At 48.0% G+C, this 19736-nt stretch overlaps 1 protein-coding gene across 8 annotated transcripts in view; it reads right to left on the minus strand.

The window, feature by feature from the left end:
- KDM2B (lysine demethylase 2B) overlaps positions 1-19736 on the minus strand; it is a 1898564-nt gene that overhangs the window by 368612 nt on the left and 1510216 nt on the right. For all 8 annotated transcript variants that reach the window (XM_069619581.1, XM_069619583.1, XM_069619582.1 and 5 more), the window contains one exon: positions 5790-5933. In XM_069619581.1, the coding sequence (XP_069475682.1) occupies positions 5790-5933 (144 nt within the window). The remainder of the gene's footprint in view (positions 1-5789; positions 5934-19736) is intronic.

Genomic DNA, 19736 nt, shown 5'->3' on the forward strand with positions numbered 1-19736 from the left:
TACGAGCAGAACAAAACATTCTGGGGGTGGAGACGGGGACCTGCGGGATCCTATATGCGGACAATGTCCTTCTCTTTCTGAAGGACACAGAGTGCTCACTCCCCCACAAAATCATGATATTAAAGAGATTTGCAGAGGTCTCAGGATTTCATATTAACTACCCTAAATCTAACGCACTCAACATCACTGAAAACCCAGACAAGATAGAGTGGGAGAAGAATTACCCACTAAAATGGAGCCAAGGACCCATAGCCTATTTAGGCATAAACCTAACGCCTACTTACAGGAAGCTTTATGGGGCGAATAGCCAGAGACTGCTAGCAACCCTGTTAGAAGACCTGAAAAGATGGGATATGCAGGAACTATCTTGGGCAGAGCGGTTAGTGGCAGTTAAGATGTCCTTGCTCCCCAGATTTCTATATATAATGGGAGCACTCCCAATGAAAATCCCCCCCTCCCCATCCCAGCATGCCAGAATCTACAGAAGAAAGTCATGGCTTTCATCTGGAAAGGAAAGAAGCCAAGAATCTCTAAGAAAACTTTTCCGAGCTCAGATAATGGGAGGGCTAGGAGTGCCGGAATTTCTTAGATATCTTTCGGCAGCACAGATAGCACCAATGTTACAATGGCCCCCAAAAATCCCGTTAGAAAGCCTGAGATTCTTATGCCCGCGACATAGAAGGAACGGAGGCACACTGCTGGAAACAACAAGGGCCACTCTCTGGTATTGGGATAAGGCCCTACGGAATAAGAAGCTAAAACTAGGGGGAGGCCCACTCACACCAATGGCCAATAATCCAGATTTCACACCAGGCACAAAACCCCACTTCTGGTCCCACTGGGGAGGGGGAAGAAATCTTACCTTAAAAGACTTCTACATAGACAGGGTACCTTTGACATTTGAAGGATGTAAGGAGAAATTTGCAATTCCCGAAAGCGAACAATATCATTACACACAAATTAGACATTGGGTCACAAATAAAAAAGTGAGGGAAAGTGCTTATCCTCGTTGGAGACTTGCTTCGTTGCATGTGTAGAGTTGCTGCCAGCTTCTTTACTTCACAAGCCTAATCAGCTTGTGGCCCTAATTTGATTGCTTCTATTCTACAAAGACTTTTTAGACATTGGAAAATACTTTCTATTTACCTGCAAGAAGTGCTTCAGTTCACCTCGACTTTTGCTAACGTAACATTGGCTGGCCTAGGCTCCCTGAATGACTCTCCTCTCTTCTGCTTATGTGTTGTGCCTTCCTTCGAGGAAAGTGTTAACTGAATTTGCATTGAGGGGTTGTATTGAAAGTACTTACCTGCTTGAGAATAACTGTGTGAATACTTGGTTCATTCTGAACCCTCTTCTCTTTAACACTACTCCTAAGAATATTCTAAATGCAACAGTGATATATTAATGTCAACAGCACCCTAGCTATTGAAGTCACCGGAGGGTGTATGTAGTGCCTGTGTGTCCCAAATGGGTATTTGCTGATTTAGATAACTAAGAGTGTGTATTTTTTAAGCATATTTGTGTGGTGTTTTATAATGCTCCCTTCTGAAGAAGGCTTATTCTAACTGACTGATAAATAAATAATTGGTTTATCAAGAAACCTTGTGTGTCAGAGTTTATTTGAATACTTGTCACTATGAATCTCTGTGTAACTCCACTACAGATCACAATGGCCCCACTTGAGATAAGCCTGGCTGCTCTACACGCTACCAACCTGTGTAGTGCAGACTTATACCAAAGGTTGGGTTTCTATTGCCAGGAGGTCAGGGTTGTTGTAGTGCACTCAAAGGGTACTGCATGCAATCTTGTCTAACAGTCTTCTTCTGGTAGAGGGTGTCTGCCAGAGAACTGAGTTCCCCTGGAACATGTTGGGATGTTAGAAACATATTCCGCTTGAGTGAACACCTCCATATCTTCTGGGATAGTTTGGACAGACTTAGTGTGTACCTCCCTGCTTGTTCAGATCGAACATGGCCGTGGTGCGGTCTCTGAGGACCTGCACTGTCTGACCCTGGAGATGTTGCCAAGCCTGAAGCGCTTTGAGGACTGCAGAGAGCTCTAGGAAGTCGATATGCCTTTGGGCAGTAGCGAGTGTCCACTGTCCGTGGGCTTTGTGGTGGAGGTAGCGCGCCCACCCCAACCGGCACGTGAGGCATCTGTAGTTAGGATTGCTTGGGCTTGTGGAGCGCAAAAAGGCTTTCCTTTTAACAGGTAGTCCTTGGACCACCAGCGAAGAGCCTGAACCAGCGTTAGCGAAACGACCACTAGATCGTCCCACTGACCACTTGCCTGAGACCACTGTTTCGTTAACCATTCCTGAATTGGACGCATGCGCAGGCGCACGTGAGGTACTAAATAAATGCAAGAGGCCATCATCCCTAGCAAGCACATTGCTTGGTGTACCATTATCTGGCAACCAACCATGTACTGAGGTACTTGCAGCAGCATATTTCGTACTCTCTCGCTTGAGGGGAATGCCAGCTCCTCTTGAGTCTAGGATAGCCCCCAGAAATTGTTTTGTGTGGCTGGTTATTAGACTTGATTTTTTCTCGTTGGAGAAACCCAGATTGAAAATAAGGTCTATAGTTTTTTGCGCATTTAACCTGCAAATTTGAGACGATCCCCAGTGATCAGCCAGTCATCCAGATAAGGGTATACTTGGATGGACTTTCTGCACAGATGTGCTGCCACTGCTGCAAGCACCTTGGTGAACACTCTTGGTGCTGAGACAATGCCGAATGGAGTACTTTTAACTGGTAGTGTACTCCCGCCATCTTGAAAGGCAGGAATTTTCTTTGCGTAGGGTGCACTGAAATATTAAAGTATGCATCTTTCATGTACAATGTCGCCATGTAGTTTCCCCGCTTCAGGAATGGAATCAGCTCCTGAAGCGTGTTCATGTGTTATTTGACATATTTGTATGCAGGGAGCAAATCTAGTACTGGGCGCATGGTAAGGTCTTCCTTTGGCACAATGAAGTATGTTGAATAGATACCCTTGTTTACCTGGTTCGCCGGAACGATTTCTATTACGTCCATTTCAAGCAGTACCTTTATTTCCTCCAGCAGTTTCCGCTGTTAGTTTCTGCTGTCTTGGCAGGCGGTAAGGTGGTTTCTCAAGCAACTCGATGCAGTACTCGCCTGCCACAGTTGACAACACCCATTTGTCCGATGTTCTCCCCTCCCATGCGTGGGTGAATTGGGTACTTCGGCCTCCTACTGGAGTGGCATGGGAGGGGACCTGAAACAGCGTGTCATTGTTTGGGAGGGACTGAGCCTCTCCCAGGTGAGGTTCTGCCTCTGTTATAACCCCTTTGAAAGCTGGATGAGGAACCTTGGCCTTGAGACTGGTTCCAGGACGAGGACTGTCCTCCCCCCTGAGAGAAGCTAGAGGAACGTTGACTGCTCAGTTGCCAAAATCTTCAAGTGTGTGGAACCTCGTTGGGAATTAGGTCTGTTAGTCAGCTGCCCTAGGTAAGAGAGTGTCATACTCTTCCTTGGCACACTTTAGGGCGTCCTCTACGGCCTTACAGAATAGGATGTTTGGTTCTACTGGCATATTCAGGAGGGTTGCTTATGTCTCTATCTTAAACCCTGACTGCCGATGCCAGGCATGCCGTTTAATGAGCGTCCCTTCGGCTATGATGCTTCCTGCGTTGTCCGCCGCATCAAGGTTGTTTTTCAGGATGCAGCTTGAGATTTGTTTGCCTTCTGAAACAGTGATAAGCAGTTGGGCTTTTAGTGGTTCTGGGACGGCCTGTAGTTGTTCCAGCTCATCCCATTTGTGGCAGCCGTAACTAGCTAACAAGGTTGTATTGTTAACAATTCTTGTCTGTACGCTGCAGAGGAAGCTACCTTTCTCCCAAACGTATACATCTTTTTACTCTCCTTGTCAAGTGGGGCTTTTGCAGACACCAGGGGAGTGCCTGCCCTCTTTCTGGTGGTGGCAACTACCAGCAAATCTAGTTTGAGCTGGCCCCTAATGTACAGGGGGTGGGTCAGTGGGTGAGGGCCTGAACAGTTTTTATTTTCTTGGCTTGACCGGCCTTGTAAAATTAGGTGTTATGCGGGATTGTAGAATAAGTCTCTGGATTGATTGCAAGAGGTATGAATTGTGTGGCTGCCTTTTTGTCCCCCAGGATGTTTTCCACAAAGTCCTTATTGACTTGTGTCTCCTCAGTATCAATGTTGAAATGTTGCGCCGCCTTCAGTAACAATTTGTTATACTGTAGTTGGTTCTCAACTGGCAAGCCTGCAACCGGAAGTTTGATGATCTGGTGACTACATTATAAATGTAGTCCTCATTGAAGTATTCGTCTTGATCCTGGCTATAGAGATCCCCCTGAGACACTGCTTGGTCATTATAATAGGAGTCTTGCGATGGGTCTTGATACAGAGGGATGTCTTGGGGAGCAGAGGCCGGAGAGCCTTGAGCAGAGGTGCTCGGTTGTGGCTCAAGGCAGCATTTTATTAGCAAGGGGTGGCTCTGCTGATGCCCCTGGCTGCGAAGCATCTGTGAGTACTGTTATTTGATCTGGGTGTCTGTCCATCATGTCCTCGAAACAGGACATTCTCTGTAAGATCTATAATTGTCCTGGAGTAAAACAAGATTCTGGTGGGAAGCCGGAGTTGGCAGGGCCCTGGGAAGGGGGCGACATCTTTAGTAGGTGTGGTTTTTGTGGGAATGCTGTCTTTATGGCGCATAGCCCCAGAGAGGGTGTCTAAGGGAGTGGAAGACAGTCTGGGTGGCCTCGGGAGTTTAAGGACGTTGAAAATGTGCATTTTTGTTGGCAACCTTGCCTTTAGAAGAGAGACACTAACATATTTTTGAATTAGCACTTGTATTTTCAGTGCTTTTTAAGAGACGCAGAGATGCCTGTCGACGCCTGTTCTTTGGGGCACGAAAGGAGGGACTTTTTATTTGCAGCGTCCAAACTGACCTTTTCTTTCGATTTTCTGGAGCTGTCAGTAGTAGGCGAAAGCATACGCATTGGCCCAGAGTACAGTGATGAACCTGAGGCTTTATCCCCGGTCACTACATGGGCCTCGACACTCTACAGGGTCTTTGAGAGTCAACCGTGGGGTATGTCTTTAGTATGGTTGTGCTTGTGTGTGCCGTGGCCGCCGGGTGTGTTCTCCATCACAGGACCGCCGGACAGCTTCTCAGAGTTGGGGGGGTGGGTGGGGAGGGGTAGTGAAGAGTGGGATGGGCCTGGGGTGCCTGCACTTGGAGTCCCAGAGGTGGAGCATAGGTGGAGCACTACTCACAAAATATACAATAGCATGATTTCATAACCAGACATTGCTTATTTTACACTTTACCATGCCACCTGGCTGACTGGGGTACACTTATGTTTTCATTAGAGGTGCAGAAGATTAAAAAGCCTAATCTGCCTGTTGGAACTTTGTGTTTCAGCACCTGTCAGGAGTGTTTATGTGACCTTCGAACTTGTCCTGCTGCCATTCAATAGCAGTTGCTGGATATGTCAGGAGACTGGTCGAAGCAACAGTGTAATATGTTTTTGGCATAGAGCGTTACACATGTGAGGGCAAATTAGCAGACTTTATTTTCAGAAAGAGAAAACCCACAGCATTTAGTCAATAAAATAATTTACAAAAAAGGTTCAGGCTATACCAGATGGCATTCTGTAACAGACACCACAACGTTTCTTATTGGCCAGTAAAAATAACACAATCCACATTTAAATTCCACCTAAAAGCCATTAGAAATGCAATGCAAAGTTTGAAAGCCTTTTAGATCTGAAGATATAGAGATTTGATAGATCTTACCTTAAGACATCCTGGGTGTATTATTTCATTACATATGGAACATTCCATTAGCATAACATTGAATTTCTCTTCTTCCACTTCAGCAGAATCTTCCTTCCCAGCTTCTCCACACACCAAGCAGACAGCGGTGTGGGGCAGCACAGGCTGTGCGAAAGAAATAGACGAAGCATCAGCACAAACTCCATGTACGTCATGGAAACAACAAACATTCTGTGCCAGATTGTGAGCTTGCATTAGCAGATAGCCATGGCCTGGCCAGTACCATCTCTATAGGTACAACATACCAGCTCTGCTTTCAGGGATTCTCATGGCAGCATGCAAGTCATTGGGTTGCTCAGAGATGGACATGTGGCTCTGTTTGCTAGCCCACAATTAGCTGCTCTTTCCCCACCTTTGTGAATTCCTTTCAGGGCTGTGCCAGGCATAGCTACGACTACACTACAAACAGAAGATATGTTCACTAGTGTGGCAGTTGCTCTACCGAAGCTGTTAATAAAGGTGCCAATCTCTAGATCCTACATCTGATGGTATGCATCATGCATATATAAAAGGCAGCCATCCCAGGTTAAAATAAGCACCCATTTCACTTATAATATAATAAGCTGCTAGGAGACTACGAAGGGTTGAACAATATCAATAACTGTCTTGCTTCAGTAAACCGATTTGAAGAAAAAAATAAATCTATTTGTTGAATGAAGATACGCTTCAAGGGTTATCATAGTTTTATTTCGGAATCACACCACAGGTTACATAAAAATACAAAAACAACAATGTCGGATATAAAAACAAACACACAAAAAATCCATAAAATACTGCTAAGAATATCCAGATCGCAATCATAGAAATTGCATTAGATGCTTCCTGGTGGACAGTGCACAGCTCAAAAAAAAGAACAGAGGGGTGAATCCACCCACAAAAAATAGGTCAAGGCATGTCAATACAGGACAAACTCCTTCTCCTGCAACAATGGTTTAAGTACCAAGTAACAAAGGTTATCAAAGAGTGCTCCACATTGCAAGTCCGTACCACCAGACCTATGCTCAGTCAAACTCTCCCACAGCACCTTGCTGCTACCTCATGCTTAGTTAAGGTGGTCCGGCAAAGATAAAATAGAGCAGTCCTTCCCCATTTATTCACTATGGGATGTTCTTAACTAACGAGGATCAGCATAAGGCAACCTTGTTCTCTAAAAAGGTGAGTCTGAGAGGACTGAAAGTTTGCATTTTCATGCTTTCAGCTAGCCTTCAGGTTTCTGATGGACTCAGTTTCAGAAGTATCAAAACATCCAGTTCTTTATAGCCCTCTAACAGTACAGACATTTTATTTCTATGAACTCACAAGATGACATGCACAATTTACTGTAATAGCATTTCTGATGATTATATCTGCTTAGATTCACATGCTGTGTATATAGTCTGACATCTAATGGTAATCGCAGAGTATTGCCTCTTGTCTTTCGAGAATCGAAAGGGGACGTCGACATAGGCGTGCTTTTAACATTGTCCCTAACGTGACGTGTAGTGTACCCAAAATCCCTCACGTGTCCAGGTCCCTCTGGTTGCGTTTTTACTGCTGTGATGGAGCCTTATTACTATTGTGAGCGAGTATAGGTAGAAAGAAAGGAGCAGGATGTCTACCTTCTTTCTACACCGAGCAGGGAGAAAAGGTGGGCACATGTGAATCTAAGAAGATACAATTATCAGAAATGCTATTACGGTAAGTAAATCATATCTTCTGATGCTTGCCAATCTGCTTAGAATCACATGCTGTGCATAGACTAGTGAGCAGCCAGAGATGGTGGTGGGATGTGTGAAGGAACAGTAGTAAAGAGATGTCTTAGTACCGCTTGTCCCATATGAGAATCAGACCTAGAGTGTCTAACTAGGCAGTAATGTTTTGTAAAGGTGTGTACAGAACTCCAAGTTGCTGCTTTACAAATGGACTCGAGAGGAACATTTACAATGAATGCTATAGAAGCCTGAGAGGAGGGTGCTCTAGGCTTGAAGGGCAGATCTCTCTTGGCAGGAGTGTAGCACAGTGTGATGGTATTTACAATCCACTTTGAGATGGCTGATTTAGAGACAGGATCCCCTTCTCTACCAGCTGCCACTGAAATTAAAAACTGGTCTGTTTTTCTCAGTGGTTTAGTCTTTTCCAGATAATATAGGACTATCCTCCGCACATCCAGTGTGTAGAGGCTTCTTTCTGCCATGTTAGTGAGGTTCTGGAAGAAGGTGGGTAGTTCTATTGATTGGTTCACATGGAACTTTGAAATTAATTTAGGCTCAAACCATAGGTGAGTGCGCAGAACCACCTTATCTTTGTGAATTGTGACAAAAGGGTCTTGAACTGAAAGGGCCTGCCGTTCACTCACTCCTTATTGAGGTGACTGCCACCAGGAAGGCAGTCTTGTAAGTGAGTGCTTTGAGGCTAGCCTTATGCATAGGTTCGAAGGGAGGTCCCATCAGTCTAGTTAATACTACATTCAGGTCCCATCCGGGAGCTGGATTAGAAATAGGGGGATGAAGTCTTTTAACCCCTTCCATAAAAGCCTTGATTACTGGGATTTTCCACCATAACCCCTTTTTCTGGGACGCAGTGTAAGCTGAAAGTGCCGCTAAAAGGACTTTCAAAGAATTAAAAACCAGGCCTGAGTCGAGTAGGTGAGTCAGGTTTATAACAATATGTGTTGGCGAGCAGTCTATGGGATTGATGCTCTTGGAATTGTACCAGATGATGAAGCGCTTCCATTTGTTGGAGTAGCAATGACTGGTGTTAGGCTTTCTTGCTCCTTTAAGTATGTCCATGCATCTCTGAAGAAGCTGGAGGTACCCGAACTCTATGACTTCAGGAGTCAGGCCGCGAAGTTGAGAGTTTACGGGCATGGATGGAGTGCATCCACCCTGTCTTGAGATAGCCTGTTGCATGGGCATGATTGCTTTCTCGCAGGGGATACTGACATTGCCAGGAGATGAGAACCAAGGCTGGCGGATCCACCAGAATCATCGTGACTGGTTCCTGGTGCATCTTGTGCACTATCTTGCTGAGTAGTGGAGTCAGGGGGGAAAGCGTAAGACATGCATTACTCACTGTAATAGCATTTCTGATGATTGTATCTGCTTAGATTCGCATGCTGTGCATATGGTCCGACATCCAGTGGTAACCGCAGAGTATTGCATCTCGTCTACGGGGGCCGAAAGGGGACGTCGGCATAAGCGTGTCTGTAACACTATCCCTATCGTGACGTGTGTAGTACCCAAAATCCCTCACGCGCCGAGGTCCCTCCGATTGCATTTTTTCTGCCATGAGCGAGCCCAAGGCTATAGTGAGTGAGTACATAAAGAGAGAAAGTAGTAAGACGTCCATGTTGCTTCCACCCCGAGCAGGAAGGTAGGGAGGCTGCATGTGAATCTAAGCAGATACAATCAGCAGAAATGCCTTTACGGTGAGTAATGCATGTCTTCTGATGCTTGTTAATCTGCTTAGAATCACATGCTGTGCATAGACTAGCAAGCAGTACCCGGAGTTGGAGGTGGGTTGTGAGAAGGAACATTAGAGAACAGTTGTCTTAGTACTGCTTGTCCCACCTGAGAATCAGACGTAGAATGAGTGCCTAGGCAATAGTGTTTTGTGAAGGTGTGTACAGAACTCCAGGTTGCCGCTTTGCAAATGGACTCAAGAGGAACATTTGCAATGAATGCTATGGATGCCCCAGTGCCTCGAGTAGAGTGTGCTCTAGGCTTGAAGGGCAGTTCTCTCTTAGCAAGAGCGTAACATGGTGTGATGCATTTGACAATCCACCTTGAGATAGCTGATTTAGAGACAGGATTCCCTTCTCTACCAGCTGCCACGGAAACAAAGACTTGCTTAGTCTTCCTTAGTGGTTTGGTTCTTTCCAGGTAAAACATGACTGCCCTGCGCATGTCTAGTGTGTGAAGGCTTCTTTTGGCCATGTTAGTAGGGTTCTGGAAGAAAGTGGGTAGTTCAATAGACTTGTTCACATGGAACTTCGAGATAAATTTAGGCGCAAACCGGGGATGTGTGCGCAGAACTACCTTATCTTTGTGGACTGTAACAAAGGGGTCTAGAACAGAAAGAGCCTGATAGAAGTGATAGCTACCAAGAAGGCTGTCTTATAAGTCAGGTCTTTCAGACTCGATTTATGCCTATGCTGAAGGGGAGCTCCCATGAGCCTGGTCAAAACCACATTCAGATCCCAACCAGGGGCTGGGTGAGAAATGAGAGGATAAATCCTCTTAACCCCTTCCATAAAGGCTTTAATCACCGGTATTTTCCACCGCGACACCTTTTGCTGTGAAGTGGTGTAGGCTGACAGAGCAGCCAGGTGAACCTTCAGGGAAATGAATACTAACCCAGTGTCCAACAGGTGGGTTAGATACAGCACGATGTGTGAGGGTGAGCAATCGATGGGATTGACGCCCTTGGAATTGCACCTGATGACAAAACGTTTCTGTTTGCTGGCATAGCAATAACGTGTATTAGGTTTTCTCGCTTCCCCGAGTATGTCCATGCACCTCTGAGGGAGCTGTAGGTGTCCAAACTCTATGACCTGAGGAGCCAGGCTGCTAAATTCATAGTTTGTGGGCATGGGTGTAGGGTCTCCCCCCTGTCCTGAGACAACATGTTGTACAGGCAGGGTAGCTTGACTGGCAGGGAGAGGGACATTTCCATCAGGTGCGCGAACCAGGGTTGGCGGGCCCACCAGTATCATGGTAACTGATTCCTGGTGCATCTTGTGCACTATCTTGTTGAGAAGGGGAGTCGGGGGGGAAAAGCGTAGACAAATCTCCCTGACCAGGTTATCCAGAGACTGTTCCCCTTGGATCGGTTCAGGGGTACCTGGAGGCGTAGTCATGGCATTGGGCGTTCTCCTGAGTAGCGAACAAGTCGATCTCTGGGAACCCCCATTCTGCAAGAAGTTGGACACAATGTCTTTGTGCAGTCGCCATTAGTATTCTTCAGGCAGAGGAAAATCTCTGCTGAGTACGTCTGCTAGAAGATCGAGTTCCCCTGGAACATGTTGGGACAACAGAAACATCCCGTGTTTGAGAGCCCATATCCAAATGTTCTGGGACAGCTTGGATAGCCCTGGAGAGTGAGTGCCCCCCTGTTTGTTCAGGTAATACATAGCTGTAGTGCTGTCCGTCAGAATCAGGCACTGTCTTCCCTTGCAGTTGTACCTGAAAGGCTTTCAAAGCTTTGGACACGGCTAACAGCTCCAGTAAGTTTATATGATTGGACGCTACTTGAGGAGACCAAACTCTGTGCACTGTCTGTTGAAGCAGATGAGCTCCCCACCCTGTGAGAGAGGAGTCTGTCGTGAGAGTGGCTTCCACTGGAGGGTTGGTGAAGGTCTTCCCTTTCAAGAGGTTTTCTCTTGACCACCACTGAAGTGAGAGAACGAGGGCTGGCGAGACAACTACCAGATCTTCCCATTGTCCGCTGGCCTGACACCACGGGCTGTTGAGCCACTCTTGCATGGGACGCATGCGCAGCCGTGCGTGCGGAACCAAGTATATGCACGCCGCCATCATTCCTAGCAAACGTATGGCTTTGCGCACCGTCACCTCCCGACTGGCTACATATTGAGGTATCTGAAAAAGCAAGTTCTGAATCCTCTCGTTGCAGGGGAAGACGAGTCCGTCTTTCGTCCGGATTAGAGCTCCCAGAAATAGTTTTATTTAACTGGGGACTACACTGGATTTTTTCTCGTTGATCGAGAACCCCCGACTGAACAGAAGGTGTACGGTCTTTTGGGTGCTCAAAAAACATATGTCGTACGAGTCCCCTATTATGAGCCAGTCGTCGAGGTAAGGGTAAACCGCGATGGATAATCTGCGCAGGTGTGCTGCTGCTACTGCCAGGACCTTCGTAAACAGCATTGGTGCCGAGGCGATGCCGAAGGGGAGCACCTTGAATTGATAATGGCCGTCCTCTACCATGAACCTTAGATATTTCCTGTGCGCTGGCAACATTGAAATATGAAAGTATGCATCTTTCATGTCCAATGTTGCCATGTAGTCCCCTTGTTTCAACAGTGGGATCACCTCCTGTAGCGTTACCATGCAAAACTTCTGAGGTATTATGACCTGGTTCGCTGGGTGCAGGTCTAGAACAGGGCGCATGGTGAGGCCCACTTTGGGTACAAGGAAGTACACTGAATAAACACCCTGGTTTACCTGAAGAATAGGGATGAATTCTATGGCGTCCTTTCCCAGCAGCGCTTCCACCTCTTGATTCAGGATCTCCAGATGGTGAGCGCCGTGAGCGGGCTGGTCTGAATTGTGGAGGTCGGACGAATTACACGCAGTATCCGTGGGCGACTGTCTTTATGACCCAGTGGTCTGAAGTTATCCCCTCCCATGCCGTGAGGAAAGATGTTAAACGCCCCCCAACCGGGGTGACATGGGAGGGGACCTGTATCTGATGGTCATTTGTGACGAGAGGCTGCGGCTCCTCTAGGATTGGGGCCTCTACCTCTGGCAATGCCGCGTCGCTGACCACTTGGTGGGTAGTATGCTGGGCTGCCTAGTGTTTGTCCAGCATTAAAGTTTTCCGTGCTATAGTTGTTCTGACTTGCACGGGACTGCCTACGCTCACCTGGTTTCTGCGGAGGCGTTCGGGCATGGTTGCAGCCCACCCTGAATTTGAATCACCCCCTTCAGGCCTCTGCCTCAGTAGAAAAGCTGTGAGCGGTGTTACGTGGTGATACTACTCCTGCGTGGAGATTAGTGTGTGTGATTGCGCCAATCTGTGATTGTTGTACCTCTCGAACCCTTCACCCCAAAGTGCGGTTTCTGTGAGCATACGCCGGCCCATAAAGCTCACCTGTGAATTATGGAAGATAAGCTCTCTGTCCTGCTACTTCTGGCAGGGGTGCATCGAATGGGATCTAGTTAGTTCACTGATCCCTGATAAGGATTAGTCCAGTCCAGCTGCGACTATGCTTCTCCTTATGATTGGAGAGTCTTTCTTGAGCTCTTGTGATGCTGTTCGTTCTGTTTTAAAGTCTTTATATGTTGCTCCTATTTATGCCCGCAATAATGTCTCTCTTCTGTTTTCTTCTCTTAGATGGAAATGCAGCCTCAATGCAGCTGTGAGACGCGAGATGCGGCCGGATGGAAGATGGAGGCTACCGCAATGTTCGACAGCTGGCAAGTGATGGTTTAAGGAAAAGTGTGAAGTATGACGAAGCGCAACCTTAAACTGACAGTTTTTTCGATGTCTAACCTTGTCTTCTGTTTTTCCTTGCAGGCGCTGCTGTTGACAATGGAGCGTGTCGTGCTGCGGTGCCAAGATGAAGATATCAGCGTTCCAGAAAGTATAAAGATGAATACTTGGTTCGCCGAAGAGATGTATAGGTAAGAACAGCTTCCCCCAGTTGCTAAGTATGCTGGCAGGAAGCAGGATGTCCAGGAAGCAGGATCTTCGAAGGTAAGTCTGACCTCAGGCGACGGTGAGCGTTACGCTGCTTGCAAGTGCAGAATAACGCGAAGCGCCTGTCTTGAGAATCCGGGCAGCTTATATAGCCGAAATCGTGGGCACGCCCTGCCACTTCTACAGAGTGGAGCACGTGCGAAGGCAATCCATTAGCAGCCACACCCAAGAATACACTTGGGGATGCTAAATGGCTGGAATGTTCAAGGTTAATGCATCTGAGGTGCTATGTCCATAATAAATGCTTTTTGGTGTTAAATGGATGTTCTGGTTTACTTCTGTTCATGAGCCTTGCACCAAAGGTGCCAGGACTGTGTCCACCCAGGTCTCCTGCGCATGAGACCCCTGCATGCCTGTGTCCCTGACTTCATGACCATGACACTGCCCTCGAAAAGACGGACTAGAATTACCTCCCCTTTTGGGGTGGGGGGGTTTGAGTAATTTGTTGCAAGGATTTAAGAGTCTCATGCTCTTTTTTGGCCGTTTCCAGAGCCTCATCGACCGCCTTTCCGAAGAGGTTAGTTGCTTCAAAGGGCTTGCTGATGAGAGCGGCCTGTGTCTCGGGCTTGAAACGTAAAGTGCCCTGGGCCAGAGACCCGCCTGCTGTTTCAGCCATGTCCAGAGTGCTTTTTATTACATTCTGGTTCACTTGCCTGCCTTCGGCCACAGTGGTAAGAAGTTGGACCTGACGGGTACTGGACCTCTTGAAGAAGACCTTTTTGTACTAGGTTCCACTGAGTGTCAGCATAACTCGCCAGCAGCATAGTGTTATTCGCTATGCGCGTGGTATATGCAGCAGCCGTGGTAACCCGCTTACCTAAGGCATACAACCTCTTGGATTCTCTATCCGGAGGCGCCTCCCCCGTAGCAAGGGGTACTCCTGCCCGTTTCCGGGTGGTAGTCACTACCAGGGAATCGGGGGTGGCGTGCCCTTTAGTGTATTGAGGGTCCGAAGGAGTTGGCCAAAATAATTTTGCTACTCTTGGGTACACTGCCCGGGTCTGAGCTGGCGACACCGGGGAGGGGGCAAATCTTCTGATAATAGAATTAAGGAGGGGAATGGCCAGGCTTGAGGGGGAGGGGGGGATTCCTTGAGAATGTCTTCTACACATTCCTGCTCAGGTATCGCATCTTCAGTAGTGATTTGAAGGTGATCAGCTGCCTTCCTTAACATGGCATTGAAGACCATTTGGTAGTCTAAAGGCGAGGCCTGGCGAGCCGGGGTGGACGGAGGAGAATTCCAGGCACAGAACATCAGTGTCCCGATCTTGTTGGGGGAGCGTCCATGGGTCCGTCCCCACTTGCTGGATTTCTTCCCAATTGTCTGTGGCATCCGCCTGGTCCTCATTGTAGCCCTGCAGGAAGGAAGGTTCTTCATCTTCACTGTATATGTCCTAATAAGTATCCATCTGAACGATGTCTTCATGATGGTTGGGGACAGAGGGCTGAGTTTCTTGGAAATGTGAAGCAGATTTAAGATTAGGCTCCCACAAGATCTTTTCGGGGAAGGATGTTCAGAAAAATGGATAATTTTCTCAAGACGAAACATACACCCTTCAAATTTCTCCCTTGTCTACTTAGAGGAGCTAGAAGGGCCTACGGGTGGAAAAATGTCTTCTTACACCCTTTGATGCCAACATTTGTCACTTAGGGTGTTGGAAAGAGGCTCCTGACTGTCCTCATAGGTTTCGCGAGAATCGTGTCACCATGGCGTATCTCTAGATTTGTCTGCGGCGTGCCCCATGTTTTTCGACGGAACAGGTATAAGCCCAACCGCCGAAGTAATTCTTGCGATAATGTGTTCCATTACCGCCGAATTGGCATGAGTTAGTGGGTCCTAAGGTCTATCGGTAGATGTACCGCAGCGTTAGAGGGGCTAGCGGTCGGTTTTTCGCCTTGACGCTTATTCGTAATTTTTGGACCTACCGGGCCTTTCGGGACCGTCAGAGTGTCGAAATTCTGCACTTCGACGTGTAAACCTGATTTAGGGGTAGCGCCCTTGTTTGTTTTGGAATGCCCAGTCGCAAAACACTGCTGGGGATGCGGTGAAGGCTGTTGATCTGAACGACCAGAGGAATCTGCGGAAATTTTCGACAGCCCTGTTGGCGATTTCACCTTTTTCAACGTACTCGTCGAAATAGGTGGAGGGGTTGTGTGTTTAGTGTAATGCGTTCTTTGTATGCCCCTGTCGCCGGGTGTTGTCCCTGAAGCGAGACTAGTGTCAGGCGTTGAAGGGTCGGGGATGAGCGTGGCAAACCTAGAAGTATCCGCCTCGAGGTCCATCACATCCGCAACGGATGTTTGGTCATCGGAGGTACCCCCGTCACTTTCAGTGGGTGTGGCGGTGGGGGGAGGGGGGGAGAGGGTTCCGCCCACGACATACCGTACGCGGTCCCACCGCTTTACATGACGCTCCTTAAGGATCTTAGGCCGAAGGAGTTTACAAGCCGGACACTGCATCATCATGATCTAAGGGGAGACAGGAGTTGCACGTCCCGTGTTCGTCCTTCCACAGGTATCTGCCCCTACACTCAGGGCACAACTTAGAAGGAGTCCTTTCCATAGCAAAAGGGAAAGATGACCAGACCTAGAGGGTAAAGAGGGGGAAAGATAACGAAAATATGGCCACCCCGACCCCACTCTCTCTGCTGTGAAGGCCGGCCAGAGGGCCCAACCATGTGGATGCTTCAGTTGCCGGATTTTAGGGGCCGAAATCCACCACCGTAGACAAATCCCCACGCAGTCTTCATCAAAGTTGTTCCTGCCGTCAAAGTGACTTAACGGGGAATAAAAGACAAGTCGGTATTAGATAAACAATGTCTCTTATGTAGGAGCTCTGCTATTGGGCGACCAGTTATCTGGGCGGAAAAAAACAATCTGAGGGACCTCAGCGCGTGAGGGATTTTGGGTACACTACACGTCACGATGGGGATAGTGTTACAGACACGCCTATGTCGACGTCCCCTTTCAGTCCCCGAAAGACAAGATGCAATACTCTGCAGTTACCACTGGGTGTCGGACCATATGCACAGCATGTGATTCTAAGTAGATTAACAAGCATCAGAAAACTTTTTACAATCTTTATCTGGTGGTGCCTCTGAAGTGGATAATGGCACTCCAGCCCACCCTTGTGACTGGAATGCCCTGACGCATGCCGGATCGACGGTTGCGGGGAGGGCAGCTGATCATGAGGATTGGTGGGTTCTGTTGAAACTTCGACTGACCCGTTGGCGTATGTGGCCTTCTCGACGAATCTACCGAGGAAGCTTGTGGGGTTGCACGTTTTTCTTTTCGTGGTGCAGCTGTGTCCCTGTCGCCGAGGATTTTGTCTCCCCATAGCAGAAACGGTGGCCTGTCTGCCGAGGCCAGACACCTTGGAACCTGCGGGTTCCGCAGAGAGGTCAATGGCCTCCACATCAGAGCCATGGCTGCCCCTTGAATCCTCGTCACTCGAGGCGCCTGTGGGGGAAAGCACTCTCGGCCTGCTGCATGGCCTAGGCCACCGACCGCTTCTTCCGCCAATCTTATCGTCTTTGGACATCATGATCACGAGGTAGACATTTGTTACACTTTCGGTGAGTGTCTTTCCATGGGTATTTGTGGTTGCAAGAAGGGCAAAAGGAACAAGTTACTTACCTGTAACTGTTGATATGAAGCCAGACTGGGTCTGGCATTGATTCACATGCTCATGAATATTCCCCGTCAGGCTGGGAATCCTCGGTAAAGAAAAAATCAGTTTCATTTCTGAACTGTCTTTCTCCTAACAACCAATTACTGGACTCTGGGTCATAGTGTCCCAACCAATGACTGCCCTCTACCTAAGCCCCTCCTCTGGCAGCCATCTTCAGATTTGGTAGCACGTAAAGTGGCAGTAGGACCAAGAGAAGAGCTGCTGTTACACTCACCTGGTCTCTGCGGGGGCATTGGGGCACAGTTGGAGCTCTCCCTGGACTTGGCTCCCCTGGATCATCCTTTACCCCCAGCTGCTGTAGTGTGGACTGCTCTGGATACTGGCAATGCCCTTGGGAGGAAATAAGCGGCAATGAGAATGCTGCGGTTGAACTGCGATCCCCCTCGAACCCTTTGTTCCAGAGTGAGATGAGCATGCGTTTTCCCATATGGTCTCACCTGTTGCTTTGTAAAGATGCGCTCTCTGTCCTGCTTCTCATCAGCAGGGGCACTGTTGATGGACCTAATTGCTTCACTGGTCCGTAAGCGTGGCGGCCCAGACCGGCTGTGACCGACCTACTTTGTAGGTAAGTGTTCGTAACTATGATTATTGTCCGTATCCTTTGCAATGTTTTTCCCAATGATTATTGTCCGTAATTCTTGAAATGTCTTTTCTCTCCCCAATAGGTGTAAAGATGGCCATGCAGAGTCGTGGTGTTGGAAGCCGGTCAAACGGTGCCAGAGGGGAATTGAGTGGTCCCCACTCGAAGGTAAGTATGGTTTTAAGGTTGTACGCCAAGCTTATGTGTTCCGCAGCCATGTGAAAGATGTTTATGCAGTTTCTAACCTGAGCGTTCCTTTTCTCTTGCAGGGATGGCCTGGTGGCATCTGATGGAGAGCAGCGATCCGAGGACCAGTCGGTGGGTGTCAGACGGATGGATCCGTGAGGATGCTGGGACAGGTGAGGATGCAGCCCGACTCCGATGGCTCCTGGAATTGGGTAAGATGCTAAACGCTGCAGGCGATGGGTTTGCAGAGACAGGTAAGGTGCGCGCTGAAGATGCAGAGGTGGAATAAGGTAAGCTGCGCTTCAAGCAATGGTATGGCTGGAGTCAGGTAAAATGCGCGCTGAAGATGTTCCGGAACCTGATGAGGAGCGTGCCGAGCTGGAGGCAGGTAAGAGCTTCATACGGCGGTAAGCGTTACGCTGCACACAGCAGACTAACGCGAAGTGCCTGCATGCGGGTGGGGCTGGCTTAAATAGCCCGGCCCCAGACACTCCTTTAGACCCGCCTTGTGGCTCCACCTTGCCACTCCCACAGACTTCTGCATGTGCCTTCCAATGCTTTCCAATGGCCACGCCCGGCCTGGATGCACGTGCTCTAGACAAAGTGTGCAGAGCACACTTTATGAGCCTGGCGAAAGGCACCAGGACTGAGTCCATTTGGACCCTTTGGAGTATAAAGTTAATGGCCCTTGACCAGTGGCCATGACAGCACTCCCCCCCATCAAGGCCCGTCTCACGAACGTTCCCCTTCCTGGTCCTGGTTTGGTGGGGTTGTCTTGATGGAATTGATTGACTAGTCGTGGAGCATGGACCAATTCCCAGTCGATCAAGTAGTATAGTTTTGATCGCACTATCTTGGAATCCAGAATGTTCTTGACTTCATATTCTCGTTCTCCTTTTATGATTTCTGGCTCAGGTGGTGTTGTGATCCGAGTGTCGGGTTTCATTGGTTTTAGAAGGAAAGATGGAGCACTGGATGGATTTGCATATTGACTGGTAAATCCAAGTTCATTGCGGCAGGGTCGAGGATGGCTTTGAATGGGGTAAGGTCAAAGTTATCTTGGACGGAAGGCCCGAGGTCTCTTCATGGAATGTTTTTGGATGCCAGCCATACTTTATCTCCGACTTGACAATGCAGGGCCTCCCTTCTGTGTCTGTCCGCAAACTTTTTTTTGTTGTTCCTTGGCTCGGTTCAAGTTCTCGGTAGCTTCTTTAAGGGACTGGGTAATGGTTTTATGTAAAGAGGTGTTTGCTGGCATTTCCAATTCGTCAAGCAGATCAAAGGAGGATGTCCGAGGTTGCTGACCATTCATTGTGTAGAATGGGGTCTGTCCGGTGCTAGTGTGAATAGAGTTATTGTAGGCAAATTCAGTTAACCAGAGAATGCTTGTCCTGGATCCTTCCAGCTGTTGTAACATAAACCTCAGGTATTGCTCCAGAGTCTGATTGGTCCTTTCTGTTTGACCATCGGTTTGATGATGGTGACTCGTGGATAAACGAAGGTCGATTTGAGCTTTCTTACAACACCTCCTCCAGAAAGCTGAGACGAATTGAGTTGCTCAGTCAGAAACCAATGCAGACGGCAAAACTGTGCAATTTGCTCCAAACATTCTGTGGCCAGAGTAGCAGCAGTCCTTTTTGTGGTACAAAATGCGCCATTTTGGAAAATAGGTCTACCACGACTAGGATTGTATAAAACCCATCACAAAGTGGCAGATCGGTAAGAAAGTCCATAGACAATGTATGCCATGGGGCTGGTGGTACTGTAAACGGACGCAACAATCCTGCTGGACTTAATTTCTGGGATTTGTGTTGCGCGCAAACACCACAAGTTCCGATAAATTGGGCATCATCCTTTCTCCAGGTAGGCCACCAATAATTCTTTTGGATCTTGGCTCGGGTCTTAGCAATTTCAGGATGTCCTTCCACTAGCGACTCGTGGTATTTGGCTATTATTTTGTTCTGTACTTCTTTGTCTTGGATATATAGTTTTCCTTGAAAATAAGATATGATATGATATGGCATTTGTAGCG

The sequence above is a fragment of the Ambystoma mexicanum genome, chromosome 10 (assembly GCF_040938575.1).
Source record: "Ambystoma mexicanum isolate Mex_15411 chromosome 10, UKY_AmexF1_1, whole genome shotgun sequence".
Lineage (NCBI taxonomy): Eukaryota > Metazoa > Chordata > Amphibia > Caudata > Ambystomatidae > Ambystoma > Ambystoma mexicanum.